Source organism: Strix aluco, chromosome W (genome assembly GCF_031877795.1).
Source record: "Strix aluco isolate bStrAlu1 chromosome W, bStrAlu1.hap1, whole genome shotgun sequence".
NCBI classification, from domain to species: domain Eukaryota; kingdom Metazoa; phylum Chordata; class Aves; order Strigiformes; family Strigidae; genus Strix; species Strix aluco.
The window spans coordinates 1,845,675-1,873,470 of record NC_133970.1 but is presented as its reverse complement, the minus strand read 5'-3'; the positions used below and the strand labels follow the sequence as shown (position 1 = coordinate 1,873,470).

Here is a 27,796-nt window from a genome sequence, read left to right as displayed (position 1 = left end):
ACTGCGAGTGGATGCCTCATTTTTTTACTGTTCTCTGTCCTAACAAAAGCAGCCTCGTACAAGTCATTTTTACAAGGACTGTGGAGCAGGCCGTGCTCTATCCACCACTGAGGCTCCTCTGATTAGAGCCTGAGTGATGTGTCTAAATACAAGCTGGCCTTTCTAAACCCCAGACAATGTCTCTCCACCTCTTTCAGGGTTGGGGTACGCATATCCTACAGACTCTTAATCTCGAGATCTTTCCCAGGTAATTTTTGGAAGAGGTGGGAATGACGGTGGAGAAGCTCTTGCCTTCGGTCCCTTTGCTGAGTGGGATTTTTCAGCTCTCCCCCTGACACAAGTCCATCAGAATTTGGCCCGCTGGCTCTCGGCTGAGTCCACGTGCCGCTGCAAACTATCCGTTTCAGTTGCGTTACTCCTGATTTATGTTCACACCAGCTGAGAGGAGACTCAGGTCAGCTGCCTTTTTGCTGCAGGTGCTGACCCACTGTAAAGCTTTTAAATAATAACACAACTTTACAAGGTATAAAAGGCCATACCTTGTTTTTACATCTACTGCCGTACTTCTGGCAACCTCAGATGCTGACATGATGATCTGCAAAATTAGACACAATTTTTTTATGCTCATGCAGTTGTACCAAGCTCTTAGGTAATTAAGGGTGTCAAAACGATGCGTTGTAACGTTTGAATGCCCTGCCTTGATCTGACTCCTGTTTAGAGATGGATTTCTACGCCCAACAGAATGAGTATAGGAGAGGGAAGTCCCAGTCTGCAGCCTTACTGATGAGAGCAAAGCTCCAGAAAACACAGCGTTTATTTCTCCTCTCGCAATCAATCATAATATTTTCTCTAGTTTTCCAATGCATGTACTGAGCTGCATGTGGTGGAAAACGGTGGGTGACAAGCAAAAATCATCCAAAATAGCCTTATTAATGCGCCGTGCGGGAGAAGCACGTCCTGCTCGGAGATGTTGAGCTCACTGGCTTTCTGCTGGTGGACGTCTCTCCGAGAGCCACCACGCAGAGCTCCGGGAGCCATGGAGGAGCGGGAGACTGAAAAGGAAAGGAGCAAGAGTGAAATTCCTTTTTTTTGCCACCATCTCTAGTTTGGCCAGTCTGTGGGTAATGTGAGGAGCTGGTCTGATTCATTTATTCCAGTTCAATCACCCAGAAGCAGAAACAATCCAAAATGCTTTCAAGAGGGTCTGTTTTCTTGAAATAACCATATTTTTTCAAGGAAGCAAGATAAACCCTATTATGTTACTCTTTGAAAACAGTGGGGAAAACTTCCTTTTTCTACAGAAAGTGTTGGATCAGGCTCACAAATAAGTTCCCAAAGCGCTTGCCTGTGCAATGGCGTTGAATTTCCAAGTCTTTTGAGATTTTCCCATTAAAGTCTCCCATTGCTTCAAAACAGTGTATCATATCTAATATAATGAAGGGTTTAGCCTTTCCCGTTGACGTTGGGAGTTTATAAATTTAACTTTGCCCTGCCAACTTGACTTTGTACAAACTGTCCCAAACAGGCATGGCATGATGTTACTAAAGGTACTTGCTGCAGTTACACCCCCTTCATCCCAATGCGATACTGACCTCAAGGGTGTTTCAACTTTTAAAATGCTAATATTTAGCACTGAGAAAAACAGTCAGAGAAAACCACTCGGCTGGAGACAAATTACTTTCTTTTTACAAAAAAGAACCCCATGTCTTTATGTTCTGCTAAAAACTATTTTGTCCAGGAATAGGTTCAAAGCCTATTGGTTTTTCCATGTGAATTTTTCCTGATCATGTCTAATATCCGAGGACTTCCATAGTGATATTTATCAGATTTAGTTACTCTCAGTCATGCTGAGGAGTATTTTATGCTGTAAATAATTTTATTTCTTCCAAAATGTTTTCTGAGGGAGAAAATTATTATTCCCTATATTGAAATCCAGCCTTCAGTCAAAGAATAATTTGTATAAACTCTAGCAGGTAGATTTTGCCCTCTCTGGCAAGTGGCCAGGTAGTTTATGAACACATAGGTTATAAGTGATGTCTTTGCTTCAAGAAGATTTTTTATAGAGGGGGAGTCTCTGCTGGAGTAAACCCCTAGTACAGAGAAGTTGCGAAAGTGCTAATTTCCAAGAACTAGGAGTTTTAATTGAGTATGAAAATGATAAAATGTGGTATTGCCTTAAGTCTTCCTATTAAGTAGCATGCAAAACATCTGTCAGAGCACTTGTGATAAAGCAGCGTGCCATGTAGGCATACGTAGCCCATTCATTAATGTCTCTGCGAAGTAAATTTCTCCCACTCCCCCTTGAATATTACTGCTTTATTCTGCGACATGCTGGAAACCTGATGTCCCATTTTTAGTAAAGGTTGATTTATTTTTGAATCATCCGACCGTTAGCGTCACAGTGGCGTTACTGATGGATGCCAGCAAGATGTCTTGGGTGAACCACTTCCCAAATGTGAACCTCAGGGGAGTCTTCTGATGCAAAGTCATACCCGTCGTCTTTACTCAGTAAACTTTAGTCCGTAGGTGTATAAACACATAAACGTGTGCACCAGGTTTACGCACTGGCCTGTAAGTTGTTGACGCCGGAGGATTGCACACCAGGCTCTGTAGTTTGAAAAGCGTGGGAATTGATTTTATTCACTTGTCACCAATTTGTCCGATAATTTTCTTCTCACTTGTCTCCGTTGATACAAGCGCCGTTTAGCTCGAATTGTTCCTTACTGCAGGCCAGGGTAAAAAGCTAAATCAGCTAAAAATAAATGAACAATTTAATATTCACATCAATATCAATATGTTTAGTTGTTTAAACATATCACAGTGAGGCAGATCGATAATATGTTATAACATATTGTATTTAACCAAGCAAAAGTGTGTTTTATGGACACAAAAATGCATCTTTATGCAGGTGTTCTGGCTCATATTTCAATCTCTATCATAAATACATGTTAACCCCAGGAACTGGGAAGTCTTAGTCAGGACCATTCTAGGGGTAGAAAAGCTTTCTGAGACTCCACTAAAAATCAGTAGATATTAAAAACTTTTTTATTTGAAGGAACCCATCAAAGAGGCTGGAAATGAGTGTTTAAATTATGGAAATGTTTCTATTTTTTTTTTTGTCCTTCTATGGGCATTGATGAAGGCCATAGGGTTAGCTTCCAATTTACATTTGAAAAAAAAAAAATGCATGGCAAATTGCTTTGTCTGGGAAAAGAGAAAGAGAAAGCATCACAATAATTTATCTAACTGCCTACGGTACTAAAAATACTCCTGTTAAGGTGCTCAGTAGCAGTAGAGCTATTTTGCTTGAAAAAGGAATCTATTGTGACTGTGTTTTGCTTGGCTACCAGCAAAGAGTGGCTTTAAAGACATCCTCCCCTCGGTCTCTTTGCAGTCAGCAGATACGACCGCTCTGAGTCACACCGTGATCGGTCTGAAGCCCAACACCATGTACGAGTTCTCCGTCATGGTCACCAAAGGTCGGCGGTCCAGCACCTGGAGCATGACCGCGCACGCCACCACCTACGAAGCAGGTACGGCAAGAGCTGCTGGAAAGGCTTTCTTTGGGTTTTTGTCATCAAAAGCCTTGTTCAGGCTCATCCTAACTGCATAAACCGTCAGTTTATGTACAAAATTAACTATTTCTTCACTTTTTTTCACGGGTAGCAAAGCGAAGCAGCCATTCTACTGAGCTCTGGTGTCGCTGCAAGAAGTTAGGTGATGATAGTACGTGTGTGTAATCCTTTGCCCCATAATATAATATCTGTGACTTTTAATGCTGATTTAAAATAGTTTTCACTTTTCAAAGAAACCCAAGATCAGGTGAGAACAATTATTCTCTCATTAGTAGATAACGATTTTGCTTCTCTAAAATTTTGGCTTACAAAGTTCCATGTGGTTTTGTCTCAAGTTCATGACTTCCCATCTTATCCACTTAGTAAAAAGGACTCAGTGATGCTTCTAACTAATGCACGTCCTTCTTAACTCAAGGGCTTGACTCACAGGTCTCTTCATAATATTCTGTGGACGTATTTTAGCTGTTTGCTGTGCACTGTGCTAGTGACCAATGCCTCAGTCCAAGCCAAGACCTACAGTCACAGTTACAGCGACTGAAACCGTGCGTGCAAAATTAGAGACAGGGAAAAAAAGTAATAGTCAAGTGAGCAGTCTTTTCAGCTTGTGCATTATTTATTGTAAAGACACAATTATCTACCCTGTGTGAAATGTTGACTTATATAAATTCCCTGCTGACAGTTTGGTAAGGCAGCTCTTCTATGCTCAGTGTTCTTATACACCTGTATTTCATTTCCAGCAAGCAGCCATTAATATTAACAATATGCTTATAATAAATTGTTGTGGCTGCCCCCTCCCTGGAAGGGTTCAAGGCCAGGTTGGCCAGGGCTTGGATCAACCTGGGCTAGTGGAAGGTGTCCCTGCCCGTGGGAGGGGGGTTGGAACTAGATGACCTTTAAGATCCCTTCCAACCCAAACCAGTCTGTGATTCTAGAGTTCTGAGATACACTCTGAAGACTTAATTTAGCTGCTCTTCTCAAGAATTTGAGCGGTCTTTTCCAAGCAGGAAGCTATGACCTGAAAGATACTTCAGATTCTGAAGGAGACTAAATGCAGTTTTGATAACAGACACCAGATACAACCCTAGTTCAGTGGGATAAAAACATTTGAGAAGCGATGGAGACGTAGCGATCTCTATAGATAAGAACGTCCTCTCTAAAATGTAATTGTTTAGTTCTCTTTTGTGTGCCTTCAGTTAACCACAGTAGGGAAATAGTACGCCCAGGCTTTACTTCTAGTTATCAGGTAGGCGTTAATGGCAGCACGAATCCTGATCCCTAGGCTGTCTTTAAACAAGGGCAGGGTCTTCCACTAAATCTGTATTTCTTTTAGAATAAAGTATTGAGTCCCTCTCTTGAAACTCCCAAGGAGATTTCCTTTTAAATAGCTCCACTGAACTGCATGAGGCTGTATACTGCAGAACCACTAGATTTTCCCCCTTCTTTACGACTGCCTATATTTCTTGCTACAGTCCCTTGTCCGTAGATAAGACCGTCTGTGGTTTTGCTTAAGATATTTTTCTTCTTCGTCTGTTGTCGCCAGCAATATGTACATTTGGACACCAATGTAGTGCAGGCGCTATATTTTCCCAAGGGTGACTGGTGGCCTTGAAAACACTCTAGGTGCCATTCCAAATTGGTTTCTACCAGCAGATACCACATGTAGTCTGCTGGTAAATATTGATTTGTTGTGGTTTTTTAAATGAAAACCACAGTACATGCCAGTTAATTAACAAAGGGAAAATAAGAGGGAATATATGTGTCCTTAGATTTTCCCATGTGATTGCAATGCAATTATCTGAGCTTGATGGAGCAGCTCTGTTAATTAAGGGCATCGTGCACTGCTGATCTTTATTGCCTATTTTGTACCCATTCCGCATGTTGAATTTCCCGTAATGATATTAAAGAACGTACATATCAGCATCGATACAGAATTCACTGGAGATTACTACCATGGCTAGGGAGAGTTGTTATGCCCATAATTCAAAAGCAACTTTCAGAGCCAAGTTCCATCCCCAGATCTGCCTACACAAGTCTTGCTGATATGAGGGGTGTTAATGAGCGCTAAGGGAAACATCTAAAGCTTTGCTTTTTCACATAGTATCTTCTGTTCACAATCTGCTGAAAGCGGAGCTCAACTTCAGCCGCTCAGCGGGACTCATGTGACAGTCACCAGCGTGGAAAGCCTATGTTACATGAGGGGGCTTACCAGCCTTACTAGTTTAACCTCACAAAAGATAGAAAGTCTCAGAAGGGAAAGGGTTAGGTCATGAAAACATGGCAAAAGGGTTAATATCAGAGAACAGAAAATAGCGTTGAAGATAAAGATGCTGTTTGCAGACAGAGAGGTGGGCGCACTTTGGTGGAAATACAGTCGTTTATGTGAAGTTGGAGAATAATTACAAGATAGGCTCAGCCAAAGTAAAGAGAGGGGAAATGCTACTTTTAAAATCAAGTGTGATTCGTTTACAAAAAGGGTTATCACTTGCAGTTCCCTGAAACAGCAAGGCAGCCCAAGATGTTTGTTCTAGTAGACTGTTTTTTAAACTGATGGGCCAGTGTCCCAAGTTGGCTACAAGCTGAGTACCTTCTAAATGCCACACAAGACTCTTGAGAAATAATAAGAATAAGCAATAATGACAATAACAATGTCAACGTGGGGGCTCACGTCGTGCTGGGCATTGCTGAAGATTAAGAGACTTCTCAAAGATCTGGGAGCTTGTGTGGTGGCTTGCCTACTCTAGGCTAAGAAAGATGCTTCCGGCAGGAGCAGCTAATGTGAACTAAAGACTAAAGAAGACTGAAGTGAAACACTGTGAGTCCTGGTGGTGCTGGCTCTGGACATATCAGACTGAACGTGTTGTTCCTGCAAATGTAGCAAAGAAATAATCCACCATAAATCTACCACAAAGAGCATGAGCTGGCGAGTGGTCACCTACTTAGGAATGTAACAACGGTAACGGAAACTTTTGTTGTCTGTGTGCAGATTTCGTGGTTGCTTTCTGGATCCCGCTTTTGAAAAGTTCAACTGATGCGAATACCATGAGACCATCTGCTCGGTGTTATTTCAAAGGTGCAGGGACTCCTTCCGAATCCCCACACAAAGGGATCAATTCCTTGTGAGCAGAACCTGTATGGCAGCTGGCTCTTCCCTTTCTTCATGTTGTTTAAGATCATGTTGAATGTTCCTCACCCTGAAGATTTGTGTCTGTGCTTTAGATCGGGCTGGTTTAGCTCAGCACGATCCAACAGATTTTTAAAGCTTTACCTCGTAAAGTGAGACTTTGGAGCACTTCTTTGAACCTTCAAGAAAGTTATTTAGTGGCCATATGGGTAGGACACGGATGATGGGATGCCCGTACGCTCTGTTCTCCATGCTGTTATGCTATCGATACGCTCCAAGTCATCTACAGCCTGTACCAAAACGAAGTAAATGAACAATGAGCTCAGCGCCAATGTATTACTCCTCTCTCTTAACTATTTTTTAATAATTGCCTGGTTTTCCCTCCTCCTCTGGAGTCTTATGGTACGATTTAAAAATAGCTGAGACACTGTGCAAGGCCTCGTGGCCAGCATTAGTAAAGCAGGGCGCAAAGCAGGCTGAGATCCAACCTTCCATCCTTAAGGCAGTGGGAGTAGAAAAGCTGAGAATTTTCTATCATAATACATCCCAAGCTGAGCATATATTTAATGAATATACACAATTATATTTCTTTTATACTGGTACATGCCTACAAACGTTCCTAATAGAGAAGCCCCAGTATTATTGCTGTTATGAAATGTATAGGGCGCCCGGAATATATTGGATGTTCTTGGATGCCTCGGCGGTTGTTCAGCTGTACAGTAGGAGGATAAGAACTGTCTACCAAATCCTAACGTATCCACACACAGTGTGTTCTACAATTTCACTGTTAAAATATCACTTCTAGACAAATCATCTGTTACGTGTTTGAAATACAGCTAAGGACGCTCGCGTTCGAAGGGGTGTAAGAAAGCGGTGAACGCCTACAGAGTAGTTCATGCCTGCTACGGAGTATAAGGAATTTAAAAGAAGGTGGATAACTTCTGTTTTCCATTATTTTCATTATTTTCAGCTCCAACCTCTGCTCCCAAGGATTTGACGGTCATTACACGGGAAGGGAAGCCCCGGGCCGTCATTGTCAGCTGGCAGCCGCCGTTGGAAGCCAATGGAAAAATTACTGGTAAACATTGACATTATCCTGCATTCTCCATTTATTTACTGAACATTTGCTGCTTTCACCCTCTATCTCTTGTTTTGGTTTTTTTTTTTTTTCTTGGGTGCTATTTGATCTAACGTTACTTTACTTTCGCTTACTTTCACCAGCCAACTTGGTCTAGGATTCAAGGCAATGTTAGGAATCCTGCAAGAGCTAGAACTCTTACAGGGGGTGTAAATCCTTTACTTTTAAATGCTAAGAGCAGTAATATAACTTAAAAAATGCCGCACTTGAAGTGAATGTTTTGCGGTACGTGCTGCTCAGTGATAATTAGAAATGACTATAATAAGTACTTTGTTTGGCAATAATGCAATACATAATATACATAATGATACGTTGCTCAGTGGAGCACATCATGGGAGAATTTATTGGTAGATGGTTAATTTTACAATAACAATTTAAGGCGATGATCAGGGCAAACCCCTAATATTGACTGACAAGAACTGATCTTAATGAATGCTTCACAATACCAGATTTTTTTTTTTTCCAAAATACTGTATATAACCTCAGTGCCTAGTTAAGAATTCTGTTACAAACCTTCAATGTTAATTTAGTTTGAAAAATGTAGTAGAGTTCTATCTGAGATTTTGCATTTAAATTATCATCTTAGGCTGCTAACAGACATCTCAGAGGCATATAATTATTAGGAGAAGTATTCCTTATCTTCAAAAACGTGCTCATTACGGTCACATTGCTACAAACAGTTGGGTTAGACCAGTTCTACAACATATTTTTGGGTGGGAGAAAGTGTGCGTACGTCACTATTACTGCTGGTAATCCCAGCACCACGCTGCTGAAGCACTGCAAAATATCAATATAAGAGGAAGAACGCTTCAGAATGACGTCCCACGTGAGCCGTTAGCACTGAAGAGCACCAGGTCGGATTTTAGCAGTTGTAACTCAGCAGGGCTTCACTGGCATCGGATGAGCTGGTGTGAGTTACACCAGGCAAGTATCCCGCTTTATGTTACCAATAAAATAAGGATATATTTCCGTGTGGACATCACCCAGCAATAACGATTCCTAGGCTAGACTTGCGTAACTGTGTATAATTTCCCTCTACATTATCATCAGGACTTTACAATCCGTGACCGTGGCCGAAAGGAGGATGTTTTGATGAAATGGCTCTGTTTACACTAACCTAATTTAGCCATTAGAGAGAAGAAACGATCATTCTGATGGACAGCACACTGAAATGAGTGCTAATGGTCCTGATGCCCCAGCGACTAAAAGAGAAAATAAAATAAAAGCTTTCCTGACTTCCAAGACACGAAATGACTCCGTGGTAGCAACTTTTATGGAGTTTTTCCATCGACAGCAGCATTCAGACCTGAGAGCAGACTAGGTCCCCTGCCATCCATGCACAAACTTCTTTCTCGTAGCACTTGGTTGAAGAAATACTCTCATAGGGATTTTTTTACTGCATATGTGGTCAAATGTTTCTTAGAGGTATCAAGCAGAGGATTGTGGGGAGTAGAAATGTCCCTAACAACCGAATCTTCATCCCTACAAATGCTTGAGCGGGTGTATTTCTGTTCATTTGAGAAACTATATATATTTTCATTACTTTATATATATTAATTCAAATGTCAAGGTCAGAGAAACTGTTTTAATAACACCAAACTACAAGCCTCTAAATAAAATTCTGTACGATAAAACAAGAAAAAAAAAAAAATGCCCACAAAAATGTATCGCTTCCATCCTAACACTGCCTGTCTATGACCAGTGTGAGCATTCACGCAGAATGAGTTTTGAAAAGCATCTTTATTGCAGAAAAGAATAGAGAAAGAGCAATAATAAGCCTTACACCAGCTTTGGAGTAATTTTGGATCCAGGCACAAAGATGAAACCCAGAAGACCCACTCGGGCTCTCCCTGTGCCAGTAGCTCCCTCCTACAGCACAACACTGAAGACCAGACTTAGAGTCAGGTTTTCAGGGAAAAAATTAGATATTTTCAAGGTTAGGCAGAGAGTCCTGTTGCAGGGTGTGCTATACCTCTCAGCCTTGCTCACAGACTTTTTTCCATCTTCCCAAAATTTCATTTGCTGGCAAAATACTTCCTACAGTTATCGCTTTCTAACACAGGTACCTCTAGTCTCTAAGTTCTAAAACTTTTAAGTTTTATTCAGTGGTAAGTAGTTACCGTAGTACTCTGCGTTACCAAAATTTTTAATTCTTCATTCTTTTCCCCAAAATACTTTCCCCTGTAGATGCCAAGCAATATTGCATGGCTTCCCATAAGCAGCCAGATGTGTGTCATTAATACCATTTAGTTTTATTTCAGCCCTGAAACACTAAGGACTTATATCGTATGGTTTATGGCAGCTATCAGACTGAATGGCGCACACCTGAATTTGAGAAACACACTTGTAGCAGCCTTTTAATGCCTGCTACCTATTTTTATATTTGCTAAATCTGTATTTCTTACAGTGAAGACTGTAATTGTGGGTTCGTCCTGAAAATAGACAAAAATGTTTGTCATAACATTCCTCAACACGATTTTGATTGGAGACCCGCCGTCCCTGCTTTTAAAAAGAAAATCCTAATTTTTAAGACACCAGAATTTTACCTGTATTTCGTAACAGAAGCACGTTAAAATTTGGTTGAAGTACTAACTGAGAGACTGTGTTTATTCAGCTTACATCCTCTTCTATACTTTGGACAAGAACGCTCCCATTGATGACTGGGTTATGGAGTCCATCAGCGGTGACCGGCTCACCCACCAGATCATGGACCTCAACCTGGACACCGTCTACTACTTCAGAATCCAAGCTCGCAACGCCAAGGGAGTGGGGCCCCTCTCCGATCCTATTTTCTTCCGGACGCTGAAAGGTTTGGATTTGTGTGCTCTGGATACTGATGATACATAGAATTTTCTTATGCCTCTGTGGGAGCTTTGCAATTAATTCCGTGTCAGCCAGAAGAGATCCTACTACTTGAAACTATTATTGAGAGATAAAAGCAAAATGCTACGTAGAGTAGTTGACAGAAGTAAAGCACATAATGAGGCAGTAACCATATTTTAAAATTCAATCAGCTGGGGGAAAGCGCTCTGACACCACCTAACTTTCTGCTATCAATAATAAGGCTAATTGGATCTGACTGGATTTCTCTAGGGAGGTCCCTTTTCATTTTGGATCCTCTGGTGACTATAGGAACCTGTAGTGACTCACTCCTATCAACAGAGTAGGCATGCAAAATTACAATTAAAAACCTCAGCAGGCTGAGATGCAACTTGACTTTGCGTGGGGAAAGTTGTTCCAGGTATTTTTCAGTACCTCTTATTAACAGACTCATTAATACCTGATCCCTCTCCCTCAGTGACCAAGGGAGAAGGAGCAGGCAAAACAGGGGCACCCATTATTTTTTGGCTGGTATTTCAGCACCGATGTGTTTACGTGAGCGAAGGATTGCCCTTGTATCAGACTCAATTCCAAATTAATGTGGAGAGATATTCCTCTTCTCTCTTCCCTGCTGCCTGTCTGTGTGAAGCCCTGACACAATCTACCCAGAAATTATTAGTTATGAAGTTATAAGCAATACGACCGTGAGTGGGAAGCAGGGTGCTTGCTGCACCTCTGCTCCTTATATTTTAACTGTCACTCATTCATTTGCACAAAGATATGAAATTACTTTTAAAAGAGACGTGTAATTAATGAAAAACTCAAATGACATAAACAGCGAACCTATTCCAGGGAAGAAGCATGGCATATGAGAGAGCACGTTATCGCTGTCTTCTCTAGAGAAAATCCAGGGATTTGTATATAAAAATAACATCTTGGCAGAAGGTAATTGAAACTGGATGCAGGCTGGGCCTGAGAAGTCACGACTAGAGGGAAATTCAGCCTCAAACCTGCGCCTGAGAGGCTTGGAATTAGCGTTCACGCTCAAGCCTCTTTTTAATCAGTTATAAGTGACTTCATTTAACGGGAGCTGCACGAAAGCCAAGCGCAACGACTGCAGGGAAGGGGTGACACACCATCGTTCCCGTTGGGGGATTTGTTTGTTTGTTTGGCGAGAGCTCGTATTTGAGTTCGTCTTTTAGCAAACCTTCATGCAAATAGGAGATTTTTTGGCTGCCTCTGAGGGCAAGAGGGGAAACTCCATTTTCAGCCATTAAGGAAAGCTTTCGATGAATGAGCCCGCGTCCTCAGCGGCGCTGGCGGAGAGCTTGTCCTTTTTCCTTCCCCGATACCGGTGTCCCTAAAGCACGCTATCGACCGTTCAAGCGGGGAGTGAAAAGCCTCATACAACAGTTTTTTGTGAATTCACAAGGAAAAAAAGATGAAAAATTGTATCAATTTGTTCTGAGCTTATCACCGCCTGCCCAGGTTTGCAGGACTTACTTGTCCAAGTCATGTTTCACTTTGAATGAATTATTGGTAAGATCCTGATTATTCATTCTCCACCGCCATGAAATGTGAAGAGATAGCACTTTGCGGGTGCTTCATCTCTATCAAGCGGATGGTGCCAACTTAATTTCATGCTCACAATTTGTGCCAAGCAGAAGTAGTCTATTAGGCTGAGTTTAAAATGAGTCAAGGCATCAAAATATAATAACGGCAGACTAATGAGATATGAAAAGATATAGAGACCCAGATATCTAACCAAACCAAAAGATGAATGCACTTGATATCAGCTACTTTGTAATGTTTACACAAAGTACCATAAAACTCATTTGGGAAATGAATTGTAGATCAGACAGCATCAACAGATACCAAAAAGATGAATTTATACATTTGTTACATCTTGTAATAGCCTACGAGGAGTATGTCTAATACCCTGCCATGAATACTTAATGATATCCACCCTAAATATGTCATGTTCAATACTATTCAACTGTTTTTTTGACAAATCTATCCCCGCACTTGAGGTGAAAAGACTTTCTGAAGTCTTGAGCGCGTTCTGAATTATGCAAAAATGTTGGTTTCCTGCCCTTAATGATTATTAACAGAAGATGCGTATGTGCCATATGGTAATGCGCGCTCGGATGGCAAATCTATGTCCTGATCAGAGGGAGTTTTAAATCACGAGGAACGAAACAAGCATCAAAGATCCACTAAGTCACCCACTGTCTCGTTTCATATATTATAGCACATAAAGCTACTCCAAGGAAACCGAGCCATTACTTGTGTTGTAATTGCAATGTGAGTATTTGTAGTGACTTTCCTTTCCTAATGAAAATGTAGTGATCTGTGAGAAAGAGATATGTTTAGTAGTAAATAACACTACCACGGAGCAGTGAGTTTATATTCTTCCACCTCAGCTCCACTGATGATAATAAACAGGCAAATGGGGAAATCCTTAGCTTATGTAAATTGTCGTTACACTGTGAACTTCAATCAATCTGCGACAGTTTCCATCAGTTGAGGATCTGCTTTTTTTATGCTCTGACTGGTTAAATTTATCACTTAAAGCGTGAAGAATCTGATACACACATTCTTAAGGACGTGGAGTAGAAGGATAAAATGGGATCGATCATCCCGCTTTTTATTTTTGGTATATAATTTACACCAAAATTTGAGGTTGTTACTAGGATTTTTCTTACTCCTTACTGACTACTTCAGTAATATTATATATACATACACATGTATATGTGTTTCTGGAAGAGAAGCAGAGAGTGCCCAAATAGTATGTGCATTTTGCAGCCTTTCACAGTGTATTATCACAGATTGCCCCTGAAGTGAAAGTCCAAGTCTCAATGTTATATGACTTTTATGGCATATAAATGAATCCTTTTCAGAAATTCGGGAAGTTGCAGAAGTAAATAAATAGTCTGAAATTTGCAGTTGCCCAATGAGATGTGACAGCTAAAGAGGGAATGAATGAACCGATGACAGAGAGACAAGAAGGGGGATTTCCTCAGTCTTTGAAATAATTGGTCGGTGATTTGTTTTTTTCAGCTGTTACAGAAAGGAGCAAATCTCACGACTGCACCTACTAAATATGCTTATGCTTCCTTCTGCTCAGCCATACTTATTTTGGATTTTAGCCAGCATTTACAAAGCCCTTCCCTGAGTGCTGAGCTCCTTTAATTAAAGAAAATGAAAGAGTAGTATTCTGCTTATCAGAATCACACAAAACATTACATCAATATGTATAAACTGGAAAAAGTTGCCTGTTAATGCACCTACAGACATAATGAATAAAATCCCGGATCAGATGTGGTTTTAAAGGGAAGAGTGGAAAAGGAGAGAGGGAGGAAGACGTCATGGGCTGCTTCATAGCACTCTCAGATATTCCCATCGTGTTAAGATCAGCAAGGAAAACTATTCACGGGCTTTCGATAGGACCCCAGATTAAAAGTTGCCGCTGTGCCTTTTCTAAAAGAGCCCTGAAATCACAGTCCCCCAGTCCCCCCTTGACCCCTCCTTTTGGCAAGGATGGTGTGGGGCAGCATTTCTAGCCCTGCAGTGCCCTCTAATGCTGCCTCATCGTTGTGGTTCAAAAACACATCCCGGTCCATAACCGGCACCAAACGTGAACCCTTCTCCATGACCTTGCCCGACATTGCCCACCCGGGCTTCAACGTTGCGCGGCTCCGTTGCCCGGAGAAGGCAGCCAACGCCGAGCGGTGCCAGGGCAGCATCTAATCGATGGAGGTAACTGCAGTCACGAGCAAGTTTTCACGTTTTCATGAATATATTTGTCCTAAGGGAAAGGCGACGGCCAAGGTAGGGCTCGGTGGGGAGGCACAGGCTGACAGATTTCTAGAAAGTTGGAGGCAATGTGCTCCATATACACCTCTTCTTTGCATCTGTGTGAAAAACTCTGAAAGGGGGGGGGGGGGGAAATGAGCTGAGGGTTTGGGGGTCATCAAAGGAGCTATTCCCCCTCTGCCACAGGCTTGGAACTCATCGATGTAAATGGAAATTTCTGCTAGTTCAGTACCTCTGTTCCTAGCATGATGCCATGATCTAGGGGAGGTTTTGTAGGGATTTTAGCAGCGAGGGGAGCAGCACGCTCTGCGCCCAGAGGCAGTGGTTATTTGACTTCCAGATTCATGTGCCAAATCACTTCTTTTTCCCCCAATTTCCTGTACTTAAGATTCTTGCATAATTTATTAAGCAGAGGACTGGTTAATGCTCTATGATGGTTATGAATCCGAGGAAAGTTTAATTCCCTCAGCCATATCATAAATAGTCAGAAGTTGTAACTGTGCAGGAAGGCTTTTAATATATCTATTGAATTTTGAAGTCTTATCTGGTGCACTTCAGATCACTCTTTTATGGTTATTATGCAAAAAGATGTAAATAGTTTTAAACCCTTTGTAAAAATGTGAAACAATGATAATATAAGTCAGACTGAGCTTTCAACTTGTAGGTGATTTGACTGTAATTATTTAAAGTAGTGTGTCTCTTTCCTTTCTGGCTTAATTAAACTTCCCCGATTATATTGAAAAAGAACAAGAGAATGAAAAAATGCTGCGGTAAAGGTATCACACTTGGAAGAACTTGGTGGAAATATCTGCTCTAAGGAATGGTTCAACCTGCGTTCAGAATTCAGGGAGCGTCTGGTCTTAGCCGTATGGTTGAGTTTTAGGTAGGTCTGCGAGGAGCAAGGAGCTGGCCTCCATGATCATTCTGGGTCCCTTCCACCCGGAGATGTTCTGTGTTTCTATGATTCTGTGTTTGTCCTCGCAGTTCTCCAGGATGCGTCGGCTTGCCTGCGCGGAGCTGTCAGCCTCTAATGACATTGTCTCTTTCTTGCAGTCGAGCACCCTGACAAAATGGCTAATGACCAAGGTACGGTGCCCTCAATCTGTCGCCTTTTCTGCCGGAGCCTCGGGGAGGGGGCCGTGCTTTTCACCTGGGCTGCACACCTGATGAGGCAGACGCTGGCGGGATAATTAATCTTGTTAATGAAGTTCTGCTCGGCTGAGGCTGCTGCTTTGATGGGGAAGATGTAAATTTTCAGGAGAGGAAATTGTTTTGTCTCTTTTCTGAAGGACCAATTAATATGTCAAGCTTCTTTGTATGAAATAAATTTTTAGTCTCTCTGCTGCACTTCTGAATAATTCACATTAAGTATAATTAAGCTCAGCATAATTTCCAGGCTCCTCTTGCACCCTTTCGTGGGTTATAGATTAAAGTTCAAAAGCCTCACAGCGAGAAGTCATAAATCGTCTTTTCTCTCAAACCAGCAGCTTCTGTTTAATAATAGCAAAGTTTAGTCAACTTTTCAAGGCATTATCATTACATTTTCCAAATATGAATATATGTCTGATTAGTCACAGTTCCTCCGCTCCTATCTTCTTTCGAATACTCGTGAAGTCTGTTGCTAGGATATTTTTTTTTCCTTTTTTGACTTTAGACCTATTTATTCCTAAGTATTTCTTTCAATTGCGGCGAGAGCATTGTTCATTTATGTGACATCTGCCCGAGGAAACAGTCACGGTGACGTTTGGAAAATTCAGGCCTGAGCTTGCAAGGTTTATTTGGATTTGAGCTCTGACTTACCACTAGTTTAAAAGGCAAATTGAGGTGTAAACCTCAAATCCTCAGCTTGACTTAACAGGTACCGTCATACCCCAATTTAGGGAGTTAACTTGCAATAGATAATTCCCAGGGAAGACAAGGAAGTGTTATTTAGAAGATCAAAGTCAACTCTAGGCCTTTTCATAGGTTTTACTCCAGCCTGGAGCATCCCTGGAGGTAACCCAGAGCGTATTTCTTCCCTAGGATTGTACCAGGTACCACGTACAGTCTCACAGCAAGGTAGCATGTTGGAGAGACCTGCTCTCAGCCAATTTTGGAAATTCACCCTCTGATTTCAGCCTGTGATTTGCTGAAAGAAGTAGAAGTATACAAATCATAAAATTAAAAGCTAGTTTGCTCAGTACGATTTTTTTTGCACCACAGCACACTCAAATTGAAAATGTCAGGTTTGAATAGTCAAAAACTACTCTTAAAGGGTAAAGGGGTTAGGTTACAAAGAATCCTGAAAGTAAATAGTCAGTATATTTTTTTTTTTTTAAATTTGCATTTAAGATGTTTTCAGGCAGGTTTGGGAAACCTAGGAGAGGTTTCAGCACAAGGTATCCCCTGGTAAGCAGGAATGAAAAAGTGTCAAGTTCAGGATTTTTGAAAAATAAGGAAAAAAGTAAAGCTAGATGGAAAGTAGTTTGTGTTTTAGTTCTTCACTGAGCGTGTTGCTGTTTAATGGATCTCATGGCACAGCACGTGGAGCATCTGCCTTCTTTGCTGCTTGTGGTTTTCCAGTGGCAAAGCCCTCCCTGAGGCATAACCCGCTGGAGGACAACCCCTCCTATAGACCTGGTCCCTTCTTTCTCAATATTTGTTCCACATCTTCTGCCCATGAAGCAGGTTGTCTGTGAAAGCAGATTCTACTTGCTTCTTTTCATGTAACGCCGCAGAAAATTTTGTTGGCTGCTCTACATACAATTTTTGCAACGCTTTATGGGAGAAGAAAAAAAAAAAAAAGGAAATGTAGAAAAGCATTTTTAGGTCTTCACATTCATTTAAGTTCCATTGAGTGGGGAGCTTAGGCCCATCACAAGGTATAAAGAACCAGATCCTCTGCAAAGACCTGCCTATCCCACCTTGTGCTGTAGTTCGTTAACGAGGAGATATAAATAAGCATGACAGGTTAAGTGCAGCTGCTCTGTATATGGTAGGTGAATACATATTCCTCAAAGTACCACAGAAAAAAAGAGGTCTGGGTCGTTTTCCTTTTGTGCATCGTGTTCTCCTGGGCTGTGCCCCTCGCTAGGGTTTTCCTTGCTACAGAAGAACCGTCACCAGAATAATTAATTATCCTTGAAGAGCCTGAACAGTGTTTGCAACCTATTTAGTGAATGATAATCCATATAGAGTTTAAAACAGGGAAGATTTCAACCAGTCTCCTGTAAGTCCTTGCAGCGTGATGTCTGGCTAAAGCAGGTCCCCAGGGTGGTGACTGTGTCGGGCTTACAGCTGTAGCCTGTAAATTCCCGTTTGCTTCAGGTATGGTGAGGGCTTTTTTTCATTTGATTTGAGTCAAATAACTTACAAAACTGAAATGAGGTTAGCGTGTCTTTAGCAGACAGCAGGTATGCACGGCATGAGTTAAACACAGCCAGTCACCAGTACGTAAATACTGTTTTTTGCCTGGGTAGTTGAAATACACTGCATTTTCATTTTTTAGGACTGTAGTATATAAGGAGAAATTCTCAGCCTTTTGTTGTATCTTCCATAGTCTTGTTGATATCTTGAATTCAGTTTCCATTTTTACATGATCTCAGTGATGGATTCCAATAAGACAATATCTGAGGTTTTCGCTTGCATTTACTTGATCTTTAGGCATCTCTATTAAAAATAAGTGGCTGGTGCCAGGTCTCACTGTAACTGTACTCTAAACACAAGCATTAAGACAAACAAAGTTTCTAAAAGCTCATTTGCCTTAGAAGTCATCAAATCTAATTCTTTAATCAGCCTGAACCAATGCCGACTGAAGTCAGTGGGAGCCTTTTAAATTACTCTGTGCTTTGGACAAGGCCCTGAGGGCCATCTCTGCCACGAATGCAATTCTTATTGAGTGACATGAATTAACTCTGGTAGGTCATCTGTCTCTAATGGACGGCTCGTGGCTCCCGAGTTCAGGAAGCAAAATTAACTTCCGTGGCAGCAAAACACTGGTGGAGGGTGTGCGACATGCGAGGGGTTTGGGCAGAGACACCGAGGTTTCAGGGCATGAGGAGATGGAGCTTTGATGACCCCAGGTGTGGGATCTGCTAAGAAGGGACGGTACATCTGCTGCCATCCTTAGGTGCAAAAAAGGAGGTAAGGCGGAGAGTAGAGTTTAGGAAGGAGGAGAGTAGAGTTTAGGGAGAATTTCAGAGGTTTCTTGGTCAGGGCAAATATGCTCCCTGTTGCTGCAACTCGCTGAGAGAGAAGATACCAGCCGCTGCAAGAAGGGGCTACCACCGGGAAGAGGAAGGAGGCAAGAGATACCCCACCTCCGCTACTTCATTTTGCCCATGAGTTTTGCCCACAACAGCGTTGAGCCCGTCGTGTCCCGTCCTGTGGAATCTTTGGTCCGCAGCTGTCTGACAGAGAATGAGAAATCCTCGTGATGAAATGCAAATAATGCTCCCAAGGTGCAAACACCGTTATCCAAAGGGCAAAGAGAGGAGCATCGGCATCTAGAGAATCAAATCACACACTTCCCAAGAGAGCCCTTAAATCTGATGTGGGTGCCAAGCCCGTAAATGTGTCAGCTTCTCCGCAGATTTTTATTTTGCATGTGTGCAACCGGTAGAGCAGGACATATGCAAAGGTAGTAAAAATGGTAATTTAAAAGTAAGACTAAAATTACATTTTCAGATGCTCAAGAGAGAATTTTTGTCACAAACTTTATGTGTGTGGGACAAGGCCAGATGCTTTCAGATGAGCTGTTGTAGAGGCTTCATGGAGTCTAAAAAACCCTATTTATGATTTTAATATAGAGGCAAACTGGGCAAAGAAGAGATTAATTCCTTGTGTTTTGTCTTACCCCTGTTTCCATATGATAAAACAATATTAAATTCTTTAGTCCGTATTTTGTCGATATTTGTCAACAGTTTTGTGTTGCCATCGGAATTAGATCTCTGCGAGAGCAAAAAAGCCAATTTCTGCCCTTGGACTACAAATGTTTTATAACATCCCCTGTAAACTTTGATAAAAGGAAGCGTACGCAATTTTGAACAAATGCTTCTCCTTATCTTAGGGAATTTCAACACATTTTGCTTGTTCAATTGTTTTCTGAAAACATACCTCCCGTGAAATGGGTCATATAAATCTACCTAGATAAATTCATATATTGCTATGGAATACTGTTACATATGGAATACAGGTATGATTTTTTTATATATATATATGACGTTACTCTTCTCAAACTGCAAACTGGATATTTACAAGTTGAGATTTAATGTTTACTGCCATGGTGAGGCCAGTGGGAAGTCTCCTGTTCCCATGCCTGGAGCAAGACCAGTGACCATACCCAGGACAACAAAAGGCCCATGGAGAAGACCATCCATGACAGACATCCACAGCTTTTCTTTCCAAATCCTGAGGAAAACGGTGGTCTGCATAGTTTTGCATCCAGTCTGGAGACACGTGGAAGGGTTTCCACGTGACACTTGGGGGACTTTGCCTCTCCTGAACAGGGGATGAACACTGGGTACTTGAGGCGCACCTACTATTTTGCACCGCAGCTCTCTGCATCTCGTGAGTTAACAGCGCACCACTTGCTTCAGCTTTCGGGGTAAGAAGGTTTGAAGCACAGTCTGGTCACGCCTGGAATTTGACTTTCTGCAGTTCAATATTTTCCGTGTTGGATTATTGCAGGCGTGTTGCTCTTTGCCCATTTGAAACCTTCCTGTGCTCATTTTTCTGCATATGCCTTCCTGCATGAAAGCAGCTGCCAGTACATCTCCAGCCTGATATCAGGCCCAAAACAGTCGCATCGTCTCATACTGTGACTGCAGAAGGCATCAAGTTTGTCTCTTTTTTTTTTCTGCTAAAGCTTTTGATGGCTCCAGGCTTTCAGTTCTGAAGCTATTTTGCAAACTCTGAGCGTAGCAGCAGTGAAAGGATGAGCAGTTCAGATCTTTTTCAAAGACCTGCCTCCTAAACAAATAATGCAGTGGTCTGTAACGCTCTTTGCTAGAGAAAAGAAATAAGAAGTAGCCCATTTATCAGAATAACTCCTTCTGGGGGAAAAAAAAAAACAACTTTCAAACTCTGTCATCTGGCTGTGTTTACCAAGCAGGTGTAGGAACTCTTTCCTAAGGTCCAAAAAATGGAAAGCATCTCAGAAGGCAAGGCATGCTTGAAATTTAAAGAAGGGTTATTCCTGCATATTGGTTGTGTTTCCTTCTACGCTGAGCCATGGTTGAGACAGCTGTCTCTGGATGTACTTGAAACAGAAGGACTAGAAAGGCAACAGGTATTAGGGTATCTGTTCACCTAATCTTGTATTTCTGCCCCAAGCCCCAGCATCTTTCCAAGAAGTCTGCCAGTTTATACTTTCTCCTAAGCAAATTTGCAAACACCTCTGCCTTCGCTGAGCTCTTCAGCTGTCACCAGGCCAACGCGGGCGTCTGCTTCGTTATCAGGTGCTGACCATAGTTGGGAAGAAGACACAAGTCCTCATGCTCTGACTTGTTTAAATGCTGATGGATGCAGAACCTCAGCGATGAGAGCTAATATTGTACATCTCGGTGTCGGACAGAGGTGGGTACCTTCAAAAAGCAGCTTTTCCCATCCCAGATGAGCAGGTTCGGTCATGGTTGTGAGGTTTCCTCCTCTCATTGCTGACCAAAGAGGAAAATTGTGCATGGCCATGCACAGGGAGATGGATCCTCACCTCGGTGTTCTTTGAAGTCAACGTGTGACCCACCGCTGTCCTCCCACCTGGGTGTGCGAGTACGCGATGAGGCTGCACAGCATTGCCCATCTCAGGCTGAAGAGCAGCCTCTGGAGCGATACTGAACTGTGTAACGTGTTTTATTCAACCTTTCTCTCTTCTGACTTGTATTTCTACCTTCCCAGATGAATTTGAACAAGGTTCTAGGGGGATGCTTTCATTTCTCTCAGATGTCTGTGTGTCTGCTCTGGGCAGAAGCTCCCATTGCCCCTTTCTTTTCAGCCATTCTCCTTCCTCTGCTCCTACTCTGCTGTGTTGGAGCATCCTTATTCCACCAGGTTTCTAGGAGGGCTGCAGCTCAGCAGCGAGCTGGAGCTGACCCCCCGAAGGCAACTTGCTATCTTCCACTCTATTCTGGAGCAGGCTTCCAAGTGTTCAGCACCGTAACTAATTTAAGGAGTGGAAACAACAGCAGCTTTTCCGATGGCACCATACACCTGACAGTTGCGTTGGCTGTGAGAGCCAATGACTTAGTTTGTGTGCTGGAACCTCCCAGTGATTTAGTTTGCATGCTTGAACCTCCCTGGGGACACTCACGGGGCAGGAAATATCACTTACAGTCTGCGCTGTCTCATATGACAATATTGCTCGACTTATTTTCTCCGTATTTTGGACTGTTTGGGGCAAAATACAGCAACAGTGGTAGTGCGGGGCCGTGTCTGGTTCAGAGGAGCCAGACGATGTAACAGCAGCATCATTCCCCCTCCAGCTCAGGTAGTTGGCTTGCAGTGAGCATTTTACAAGGAGAGAGCGTTCCCTCAACGTCTACAAATCTGCCCGGGCCGTGCAGGGATATCTGAAGTTTACAAAAAGGAAAGAGATTTACAGCAAAACGACAACAGAATTTTTGGCCAATTTCCAGGTGCTGGAGACCTGAGAGGATGAAGAACTGTTGTCACTGACAACTTGATTTTTTTTTGCCTTGACAAGACCAAGCTGAAATGTTTATTTTATATAATGGCACCTGAGATACAGTTGTGGGAAAAGGATATGTTTTTTCAGATAAAGGCTTGAGTTGCTAAAACATTTGAAGGACAGATCTGGGGGAAAATAGAAGTTAAACAGAGAAGTGAGAGGTGAGAAATCATATGTAGGTTCGTATGGATGCAGGTTTTGGTACCTCTGATACAGATGCCTTTAATCCAACTCATTAAAAAAGTAGGAAAATCAAGGTTAAAGAGTGTTTAACCTCCATTTAGAAAGGCAGTTCTCAAAGAAACAGCTGCTGAGTCAAGATTTCATAATGGTTTGTTGCAAAAGATGGAATAATACCAAAAAAAACCCCAGCTTCACTGGAAACTGGTGGAAGTTGAAGAGAGAGTCCATTGTCTGGCCCCCCAAAAAAACCCCAAATGAGATCTGGACGTAGCTGTTGAGTTATGCCCGCCTTGTACTTGACTTTCTGGCTGACACTGAGGGTTTCCAGCTAAACTCGGTGGCACAGTTTTGTACTTGGCTTCTGTAAGACAAAAAACCCACCGGTGGATTTGGGAAGGAGGTGGAGAGTGACAGCAATAGCGAGTCCAGTGCGAACAGAGTGCAGTAAAGATATCGAAGACGAAGATTGAGTGGAAGCACACAGGTTAGCTTAACTTTTAAAATTAAATTTATTTTAAAGGTAGTCAAAACCTGACACCTTAAAACCAAGTGAAGCAATGACCTTGAAGCAGCAACGTTCTCGCACATCGTTTGAGGTTTTTTAAAGGGAAATACAAGCTAAGCTGTTGCTGAGTGAAAGCTAGAGATAGAAATGATTCGTGGGGGTGTGTTGGCTTGGAACAGAGCATGGGTAATCCTTAGGGGTTTAAGCCCTACCTACCCTTTAACATAGAAACCGTAGAACGCATCAGAGATCTACCTCCCATCTCCTAAGTGCTTAGATTTCTGTGTTTTTCCAAATATTGAATAATATTTGGATGTCTTAATAGCAGAACAGAGCTGAATTACCATAAATTCGGTCTTGGTGATCCCTGACAAAGTCTTGTTGAAATACTGTTTGTTAAGAGTTATTTGCCTTCCTGTCTCTTATCAGTGAAATTGCCTCTGATTAGCAGTTGGGCCTTTTGAAAGAGTTGCCCTCGGTGGGTAAAACTGGAAGACTCTGCTGCCTTGGGATGGTTTTAAAACTTAAAGTGTTTCAGAAACATTTCCAGGCCAAGAACCCCCCGAGATGGATGGCGTAGCCCGAACCTTTCCCTGGTTGCCTCCGTGTTGCAGCCATCCCAAATAAATGGCATCTCCAGGTGCCAGTCACCGTACTAGAGCCAGAAATGAAATGGGCAGCTGTTTACACAAATACTTGTACAATGAAAATGTCATGTATAATGCCTTGAAAAGTGCACTTATGTTAATTAAAGAAATACTCAGCTTCAGAGTCAGGCATGCAGGGTTGGTTTTTTTTGAAGTCTCCAACATCCTGACTAAATTTTCCGATGTGTTAGGCTCCCGCTAAGATGTTTCAGTGTGGGCTAAACATAAAAAAAATAGTAACATTTAGCAATCTCCCATGGAGATAGCTGGTTTCCTAAGCACAGTATAACCCCAGGGTCACAACATACTCGCACGCTGCGGTGTAATACTATGAATAGGGCTGCTTTAGAGTGTCATCTTGGTAAACAGAATTACTATATACCTTACATTTATCTCTATTTTGTCTGCTTTTACAGCTAAACATTTTGCAACCTTGCTTTCTTGGGATCAAGTTGTCATAGCTGTGCAATTACGCTGATTGAAAAGATGATTACATTGAAGTCTCTTCTGATGATAATCATCTTCCATTTATTTAGGGCCATTCATCACAAAATACTTTCCAAATTGGTAGACAAAGTTATGCACGTGAATTTCTTCACAATCCACAGAGATACAAGTACCTCTGGAGAGGAATGTGGCAGTTGTTTAACAGTGCACAGCAGCAACAAATAACTGCAGGAGAGTGAGAAACTGGGGGTTTTTGTTAATCTGCCAAGACATAGTTGTTGTTTGATGTAGAAGTCACCTGAAATAATCCCTGATAATTCCCTGCCCTGCGCTAAATTTTCAGAATTTTTACGTAACTCCTTCACCAACCAAACCCCACCCTCAGGTACTATTTGTCTGACCTAAGGGATGGTAGAGCCAAAAAGACAGTGTCTTACAGAGTTGGTGTTGATGTCTGTCTTGGCAAAAAATGTCTTCTCCCTGAACCACTGTCCCAGCAGAGCACTACTGGCATCAGCTGAGCTTGTGCCCCCTGGGAAGGTTCATTTGACATAAATGAAAAAAGAATTAGCTTTAGAGGAATGAAATGACCACATTTTGGGCTTTGCTATGGTGCAGTACACCCATACCAAGAACAGGCTGTTGGCATAAGCTTGGTCTCGGCCAGAAGAGCAGCTTTTACCCCAAACCTCTTCTGCCGTGGACTTTGACTGCCCAATCCCATACCAGTAGAGATGACGAAGAGCTTGGTAGGCCTTTAGCAACCTTTGCAACTCTCCTCTGTCAGACATGAGGAAGCAGATACGCTGGTCTTGGCAGAAATGTGGACATACCATCATGGCTGTTTAGCCCACAGCTGATAAATAGGAGAAAATAAAGCAGGGGAAGACATGAACACCTCAAATTTTATTATATTAATTTGGAGTACAAATGTGCCTCAACAGCCAAAATGGTTTTGGAATAATAATTATATCCTTTCTGGTTTTCTTTCCTTTTTTTTTTTTTTTTACATCAGGGTTAGGAAAGAAGCAATATTTTTCTAAAAACCAAGCAGTTGTGGAGTATTTCCACAACAGTGTTTCCACAGGCAGGAAACTAAATTAAAGAAAGCTTGCTTAATAGTGGTGGAAAGCCACCTGGCAGGTGGAGAACGTGCCCATGATTTTCTCTGCAGCACCCCGTCCCTCTGCCACCGTTCCAGCCGCTTGTGTACAAAAGCAGCTGTCTGAATTATTCCCGTCACCCGTGGAGGGGGCACAGACGGATGCTGCCATCACACCTTAGTTTGTCACTCTAACGAGCACATCTGGAGGTGGGGAAAAAAAAAACCCAACAGAACAAGGCAAGCTGCTCAAAGGGCTGAAATTCAACTTGCTTTCAAAAACCTCCTTTGATGGCAGATTTTCCCCAGCACATACGGGATGACTTTTCCTGCACTGTTTAATGGTTTAAACATTGTCAGACAGGCGCCGTCTCGAGCAACAAACTTGACTTTGCTGGTTTACCTGTCACGCCATATCTGATGCATATTTCTGCCAACAGGTCGTCATGGGGATGGCTCTTACTGGCCAGTGGACACCAACCTCATTGACAGGAGCAGTCTGAACGGTAAATACAGGCTCCGTCCAACAATTAATTGCAGTTTTAGTGATAACCCCCTACTTTTTGTCTCTTTATTGCTCTCTCTTTCCTCTCTCTCATGGTTTGGAGACCACTCAATGTGCCCATGGGTTGCACAATTGTTGGTTTGTACGGAAGAGTTCTATCGGCCATTGAAAATCCTCTCCGTTGTGCAAAATATCTGCTGCAAAACAAACAGAAATGTTGACAAAAAGTAGGGTCAGGTCACCATGTTTTCTGCCTTGGCTTTCTTAAAACTGATCCCCAAATCACCCATCAGATTTCCAGCTGATTCAATACTCCCAAAGGTACGTCACTGGGTATGACCATCCCATCGCAAGAGATTCTTTAGATATATCTCAGGCCATAGGAATGCCTCTAAAAAAATAACAGCTTAAAAAGAATTGTAAAACACGTTTGATGTTATTCTATTTCAATTTAAGCTTTCTGCAGAAGATACCATTTTTTTTTAATTAATTCATCCTGCCCTAAAATAGGAAGAAATGAGAGGAAACCCCGTGGATTTTCCGAAAATAACGGAACCTAATCAGTGCCAGCTGGGGTGTAGATAAGCTATCAATAACTTCTTATTCCTGACCCCATCTCCGTTACCTAATGAAGCATTGTCATCTCACGTTGTTGAATGAAACAATAGACAAGATTCCCTCAAACGTAGTATCAAGAGAGGTTTGAAAGTACAAAATAATTACAAGGCACATAGCTGATTAACTCGCACTGATTATTTTCCTCAGCCAAGACAAGGAGGGAATGCAAAATTTTGTTACCTTTTTGTCTTACTTTGCTACAGCCAACACATCGCTGTTTAACGCTTTTGTCCTGCTCTTCGTAGTAATTCATCACAAATATAGGAAAACTGACTTTTGAGAAGTAAAGAGAGCTTCCAGGGCCTGCAATAAAGGGTAGGGAGAGAAAAAATTTTGTTTTTCTTGCTAGTCGCTGTATTTTATATGGTATATTCCTTCAATGCCTTTTACTCAGCATGGAAATGAAAAAGAAATCAAACCTCCAAATCTTTGGGATTTCTGTACTGGACCGTGTAATGCTGAAAGGATGGCACTGCCAGCCTCTTGTCTTCTTCAGTTGCCTAAAAAAGCTATGAGAAAAGGGCAAATTATTTGAATAGTATAATTAGTTAAATAAAGAAAGGATACTAGGTCAGAAAATCAAGGCAGAATATTACAATTAAATTACATCACCAACTAAAACAGTTATTTGGAAAGATTTGTCCTTTTTTTTTGCCTTTCACATTCAGTTGTACTAAAGGCAAAATGAAATCCCAGTCAAGTATTGTTTTGTTTGTCCGTGGGAGGTTGGGGGGATGATGCCATATGAAAACTCTTGCGTAACGTTTCTTGTGAAATCTCCGACGTGCTATAGCACAGCTCTTCCTTTTGTATCCCCTTGCACCAAATATTTAGTTTTTCTGCAAGCTCAAGTGGAAAGATATTTTGGGGTTTGTGAGTTTGTAATCTTATAGGATGCTTGTAAGATTGCCTTAGCAGACAGAGCAAAAGGATTAGTCGCTCTTTTGTGCAGGTGTCCATAATGTACGGCCCAACGCCATGCAAATAGAGGTGTTATCCAACAAGATTAGAAAAATATAAACCGTGCTATTCCCAGTGCAATGGGGAAAATATTGCTGAAAGCAAGGGACCAGTACTTGAAGTCAGGTTGACTGGGACTTGACACCAGAAATGATGTTATTTTCAGTCCCGGTCTTGCTGCTGCATTGAAACGAAGCAGCTCATCGCTTCAGGAGATTGAGCCCTTAACCTGCTCAAGTGTTGCACGGGGATCTGGTCAGCACAGCAATAAACAAAATATTATTGTGATGTGAGACTGACTGTGGGGTGAATGCAGTCCTGACAAATGAATCGGGCATCCAGGTTGGCTGATACACAAGATGTGTATTTGCCTGTAAATACCGAGAAAGACTCTATGGGCTATAAAGAAAAAATCCATAGTCCCCGTGTTTCCATTTTCAGCTGATAAAAGCAAAAATGAGCTGAGAGTTATTGACTCCCAACATCAGGTTATTAACACCCAGAAGATGCAAAGTCGTTACTGCTTAAATATTTTCCTGTTTGCTATACCACTGAAATGCAGCGAGACATAAATTTCAGCTCTTTATGGCACCCTTCTGCACCCTCCATCTGCTTTTTCAGAGGAATTCATTCCACCTGACAGGCTTTATGTGTTTTATTTTATGGGTGTCTCCTAAAGAAGGAGAGGAGCAAACC

The 27,796-nt window shown here is 42.0% G+C and overlaps 1 protein-coding gene across 1 annotated transcript in view; it reads left to right on the top strand.

The window, feature by feature from the left end:
- The window catches only part of LOC141917708 (netrin receptor DCC-like), a 632,583-nt gene that overhangs the window by 561,726 nt on the left and 43,061 nt on the right, over positions 1–27,796 (top strand). The window contains exons 18-22 of the mRNA XM_074811102.1: positions 3,395–3,533; positions 7,667–7,774; positions 10,449–10,643; positions 15,524–15,556; positions 25,458–25,523. Coding sequence (XP_074667203.1) covers positions 3,395–3,533; positions 7,667–7,774; positions 10,449–10,643; positions 15,524–15,556; positions 25,458–25,523 — 541 coding nt within the window. The remainder of the gene's footprint in view (positions 1–3,394; positions 3,534–7,666; positions 7,775–10,448; positions 10,644–15,523; positions 15,557–25,457; positions 25,524–27,796) is intronic.